At 45.5% G+C, this 5,672-nt stretch overlaps 1 protein-coding gene across 1 annotated transcript; it reads right to left on the bottom strand.

Annotated features, from left to right (window-relative positions):
* Positions 1–3,083: 3,083 nt before the first annotated feature.
* On the bottom strand, positions 3,084–5,076 carry LOC112238821 (caspase recruitment domain-containing protein 8). The gene is made up of 5 exons (XM_042312214.1): positions 5,066–5,076; positions 4,639–4,895; positions 4,377–4,505; positions 3,621–3,813; positions 3,084–3,343 (listed from the first exon to the last, which is right to left on the bottom strand). Exons 2-5 carry the CDS (start codon positions 4,642–4,644, stop codon positions 3,084–3,086), a joined length of 588 nt encoding a protein of 195 aa, XP_042168148.1. The 5' UTR covers positions 4,645–4,895; positions 5,066–5,076.
* Between the last annotated feature and the right edge of the window lie 596 nt (positions 5,077–5,672).

The raw sequence follows: 5,672 nt of genomic DNA on the forward strand, positions 1-5,672 counted from the left end.
CTAAACAGAGATATATCTGGTGTTCAGCCAGTACAGCTGTCCAGTACGAGTCAGTTGTCTGGTAGATGTTAAGTCTCACATGTTGTTGTCTGAGACCTGTCCAAGATGATTCAACATTCACCATGTTACAGATAGAAATTCAATCATCTTGTTGTTTATAGCCAGTGTACCAGAGTAACACAGGTAGGTTGTCTGGTAGACAGTAGCCCTGATCTTGTAGTCTGTAGCCAGTGTACCAGAGTAACACAGGTAGGTTGTCTGGTAGACAGTAGCCCTGATCTTGTAGTCTGTAGCCAGTGTACCAGAGTAACACAGGTAGGTTGTCTGGTAGACAGTAGCCCTCATCTTGTAGTCTGTAGCCAGTGTACCCAGAGTAACACAGGTAGGTTGTCTGGTAGACAGTAGCCCTGATCTTGTAGTCTGTAGCCAGTGTACCAGGAGAGTAACACAGGTAGGTTGTCTGCAGACAGTAGCCCTGATCTTGTAGTCTGTAGCCAGTGTACCAGAGTAACACAGGTAGGTTGTCTGGTAGACAGTAGCCCTGATCTTGTAGTCTGTAGCCAGTGTACCAGAGTAACACAGGTAGGTTGTCTGGTAGACAGTAGCCCTGATCTTGTAGTCTGTAGCCAGTGTACCAGAGTAACACAGGTAGGTTGTCTGGTAGACAGTAGCCCTGATCTTGTAGTCTGTAGCCAGTGTACCAGAGTAACACAGGTAGGTTGTCTGGTAGACAGTAGCCCTGATCTTGTAGTCTGTAGCCAGTGTACCAGAGTAACACAGGTAGGTTGTCTGGTAGACAGTAGCCCTGATCTTGTAGTCTAGCCAGTGTACCAGAGTAACACAGGTAGGTTGTCTGGTAGACAGTAGCCCTCATCTTGTAGTCTAGCCAGTGTACCAGAGTAACACAGGTAGGTTGTCTGGTAGACAGTAGCCCTGATCTTGTAGTCTGTAGCCAGTGTACCAGAGTAACACAGGTAGGTTGTCTGGTAGACAGTAGCCCTGATCTTGTAGTCTGTAGCCAGTGTACCAGAGTAACACAGGTAGGTTGTCTGGTAGGACAGTAGCCCTGATCTTGTAGTCTGTAGCCAGTGTACCAGAGTAACACAGGTAGGTTGTCTGGTAGACAGTAGCCCTGATCTTGTAGTCTGTAGCCAGTGTACCAGAGTAACACAGGTAGGTTGTCTGGTAGACAGTAGCCCTGATCTTGTAGTCTGCAGCCAGTGTACCAGAGTAACACAGGTAGGTTGTCTGGTAGACAGTAGCCCTCATCTTGTAGTCTGCAGCCAGTGTACCAGAGTAACACAGGTAGGTTGTCTGTTAGACAGTAGCCCTGATCTTGTAGTCTGTAGCCAGTGTACCAGAGTAACACAGGTAGGTTGTCTGGTAGACAGTAGCCCTGATCTTGTAGTCTGCAGCCAGTGTACCAGAGTAACACAGGTAGGTTGTCTGGTAGACAGTAGCCCTGATCTTGTGTCTGCAGCCAGTGTACCAGAGTAACACAGGTAGGTTGTCTGGTAGACAGTAGCCCTGATCTTGTAGTCTGCAGCCAGTGTACCAGAGTAACACAGGTAGGTTGTCTGCAGACAGTAGCCCTGATCTTGTGGGTCTCCCAGCCAGTGTACCAGAGTAACACAGGTAGGTTGTCTGCAGAACAGTAGCCCTGAATCTTGTAGTCTGCAGCCAGTGTACCAGAGTAACACAGGTAGGTTGTCTGCAGACAGTAGCCCTGATCTTGGGTCTGTAGCCAGTGTACCAGAGTAACACAGGTAGGCTGGGTCTGCAGACAGTAGCCCTGATCTTGCAGTCTGTAGCCAGTGTACCAGAGTAACACAGGTAGGTTGTCTGGGTAGACAGTAGCCCTGATCTTGTAGTCTGTAGCCAGTGTACCAGAGTAACACAGGTAGGTTGTCTGTAGACAGTAGCCTCTGATCTTGCAGTCTGTAGCCAGTGTACCAGAGTAACACAGGTAGGTTGTCTGGTAGACAGTAGCCCTGATCTTGCGAGTCTGTATGCCAGTGTACTAGAGTTACAGGTAGGTTGTCTGTGAGACAGTAGCCCTGATCTTAGAAGTCTGTAGTGTAACAGAGTAACACAGGTAGGTTGTCTGGTAGACAGTAGCCCTGATCTTGTAGTCTGTAGCCAGTGTACCAGAGTAGCACAGGTAGGTTGTCTGGTGCAGACAGTAGCCCTGATCTTGTAGTCTGTAGCCAGTGTACCAGAGTAACACAGGTAGGTTGTCTGGTAGACAGTAGCCTGATCTTGTAGTCTGTAGCCAGTGTACCAGAGTAACACAGGTAGGTTGTCTGGTAGACAGTAGCCCTGATCTTGTAGTCTGTAGCCAGTGTACCAGAGTAACACAGGTAGGTTGTCTGGTAGACAGTAGCCCTGATCTTGTAGTCTGTAGCCAGTGTACCAGAGTAACACAGGTAGGTTGTCTGGTAGACAGTAGCCCTGATCTTGTAGTCTGTAGCCAGTGTACCAGAGTAACACAGGTAGGTTGTCTGGTAGACAGTAGCCCTGATCTTGTAGTCTGTAGCCAGTGTACCAGAGTAACACAGGTAGGTTGTCTGGTAGACAGTAGCCCTGATCTTGTAGTCTGTAGCCAGTGTACCAGAGTAACACAGGTAGGTTGTCTGGTAGACAGTAGCCCTGATCTTGTAGTCTGTAGCCAGTGTACCAGAGTAACACAGGTAGGTTGTCTGGTAGACAGTAGCCCTGATCTTGTAGTCTGTAGCCAGTGTACCAGAGTAACACAGGTAGGTTGTCTGGTAGACAGTAGCCTCACAGTGATGTCACCTTGCCTGAGACCTGGGGCTTGTCTAGTAACTACAGTTTTGATGGGAGTGCTGTGGTGGTTATTACACCAACCACCTCTGGTCAGGATGGCTCCTCCTCAAAGTGCTGCTCTCTGTCTCTTATGAATGTTTTGATATCTTCTGAGGTTGTGAGGTGGTATCCATGGCTACCTGTCTCAGGTCATTTATTAGTAGTATAGTGAAATATCTCCATATGTTGTTGTATCCATGGTTCCCTCTCAGGCTTTCTTCTCTCCAGGTCTCTGACCAGGAAGTGGTCTGCTTCTCTCAGGACCTGGTAGAACTGTTCCTGGGCTTCATCCCCTTCCTCACCACCATGTCCAGCAGGGCTTGGTTCTGTAGGGTCTTGGTGGATTTGCTGTCCACCTCCTCCCTCTCCTCGTCAATCAGAACCCCACGATTCTGGAGACGCAGGAATATGGGCTGTAAGAGTCCCAGGCGAGTTTCTAGAGCAATCCTGTGTTTTGGAATGAAGTCTCGTCCTGGGAAAGTAGGGGGTTTGGCAGGAGTGGCTGCAGGGAGAGGGGCTTGGACAGAGAGAGGAGAAAAAGGGTCTATAACCTCAAGTGTATATATTACGAATGTTAAAAGTGTGATCAACTTATATCAGAAAAATATATATATATCAGAAAAATAGTATAATTCAGTTGTATTGCTCTTATAATACAGGACATCAGTAATAATCTCAGTCATTAATTATGCTCCTCTGCCCAGCGGTGGGCCTGTCTCTCCTTGGGAGTTAGGAGTTTACATTACACTGATTAGTGCTTTATAAAACATGGACTGTTTTATCTGAACTGTTACCTTGGTATCTGTAGAAACCCTTCCACGGATATTCATGATTCACAAATAGACTGGACAGTAGGTCTAATATGGACCAGGCTATATTCTTCTTCTTCTTCAATGTCAGTTCAGCTTTTTTAACTTTGGCAGGTAAGAATACCGCAAACGTTGTGGTGTAGTTTTCGTAGTCTTTATCATTATCAAACTTTTTGTTCTGGATCAAAAAATGGACACACATAAGACAGTGTCAGTTGAACAACATTAACTTCCTCTTGAAGTCTTTGATTCAGTCAGATCCAGCACTAACCCAGGCTACCTGACAACTGCACAGCAGATCATTGGTTTTATTTAGGTGTTGAACAACATTAACTTCCTCTTGAAGTCTTTGATTCAGTCAGATCCAGCACTAACCCAGGCTACCTGACACCTGCACGGCAGATCATTGGTTTTATTTAGGTGATACGTCGGAGGTGGAACCGTGTTGGAGTTCAAATCGCTGAGCGGCTGCTCTTGTCATTGTCACAAAACCACACCTGTATCATCCTAATCAAGGTGTATATTACAACATGTTCCACTGTTCCAACTTGTAACAAGAGGCTGTATGGGATTATTACTAATGTCACTCGGTGCATCTAATGGTTTTACCTCTGACATCATCTAAATCAAAACGATGAATCTGCTATGCAGTTGTTGGTTATCAGGAGTTAAGGTGGATCTGATTGAGTCCAGCTGTTTTTCCTGTTATTCAGTGGATGTTGAACTATTAACCATCACTACCTTAGGTGTCACCTTATGATACCCATCAGTGGAGAGGCTGTACATCTGATCAGGGGTCAGTTCACAGTCAGAGGTTGTTTCAATGAAGGTTTCTCTCATGCCATTCCTCCTCGCCCTCTCCTCTTGCACCTGGAGTAGAGTAGTAGATTATCTTGATGAGAGCAAAATATCTTCACAATAACAATAACTAGGATTCAGAATTAATTTCAAATCCCCGATAGGACAATAAGTAAAATGTCCGTTATGGCATTACAGTTGTCACCTTCATTAGGACAACGTTCCGCGGCAGCAACAACACATGCAGTACAGGTTCCAGTTCAGGGTCATCTGATGGATGGTAGAACAACAACACCTGGGCTTTGATAGGGAAGACAGGAGCATCCTTATCCTTGATGAGGCCATAATCACAGAATCCATAGATGTTTATTATGACGTGTGTTTCTGTTATCTTATGAGGAGGGATAAACTCAATGATGTCATCAGTCACATGGGCTACAGACAGGAAGTCACATCCTCCACCTGGGAAAGAAAAATAAAACAGCATTGTTGGTTAGAAAGTAACAAGAGATAGAAAACACTACAATCACTTTTCTTATTAACTGTGTAGTTACCAGGGCAGATCTTACAGTATGTTTGAGGTGTAGTTACCAGGGCAGATCTCACAGTGTGTTTGAGTGGGGAGATGTTACCAGGGCAGATCTCACAGTGTGTTTGTGTAGTTTCCAGGGCAGATCTTACAGTGTGTTTGAGGTGTAGTTTCCAGGGCAGATCTCACAGTGTTTTAAGGCATCTAAGTGTGTTTTGAACAGGGGTCCTGCAGCAGATCTTACAGTGTGTTTGAGGTGTAGTTACCAGGGCAGATCTCAGTATGTTTGAGGTGGTTTACCAGGGCAGATCTTACCTAGTTACCAGGGGACTGTCCTATGTTTGAGAACAGGGCAGATCTCCTTCTCCCTCCATCTTAAACAGGGTCCTGCAGGCCTCTTGATACTGCACTGTAACAGCCCCAGGGACTGTCCTATAGAGAACTCTCCTTCTCCCTCCATCTAACCTGTTATAGTGTAACAGACCTGCACTGGGGGCAAATGTATGACATACAATTGTATGACATACAATGCATTTAAAATAAGAAAAGCACATCTGAGTTTGCTTGTTGTTGGTGTGTGGGAATAATTCAATATCTTAAAAGCTAAATAAATACCTGCACACTGTCAGTATCACGTTGTTTATGGAAGTTGTTTAATTAGATCTTAAATAATTGATTCTGGCAAGAGCAGTGTTGGTGTTTCTTTTAAA

Source organism: Oncorhynchus tshawytscha, unplaced genomic scaffold (genome assembly GCF_018296145.1).
Source record: "Oncorhynchus tshawytscha isolate Ot180627B unplaced genomic scaffold, Otsh_v2.0 Un_contig_16259_pilon_pilon, whole genome shotgun sequence".
Lineage (NCBI taxonomy): Eukaryota > Metazoa > Chordata > Actinopteri > Salmoniformes > Salmonidae > Oncorhynchus > Oncorhynchus tshawytscha.

Bases quoted from the DNA above. Each gene is read 5' to 3' on its own strand.
- LOC112238821 (XM_042312214.1), bottom strand. The intron at 3,814-4,376 runs GTAGTGATGGTT...TTTTTGATCCAG, and splicing joins ATCATAAGGTGACACCTAAG to AACAAAAAGTTTGATAATGA. The intron at 3,344-3,620 runs GTAACAGTTCAG...TCTCTGTCCAAG, and splicing joins GGGTTTCTACAGATACCAAG to CCCCTCTCCCTGCAGCCACT.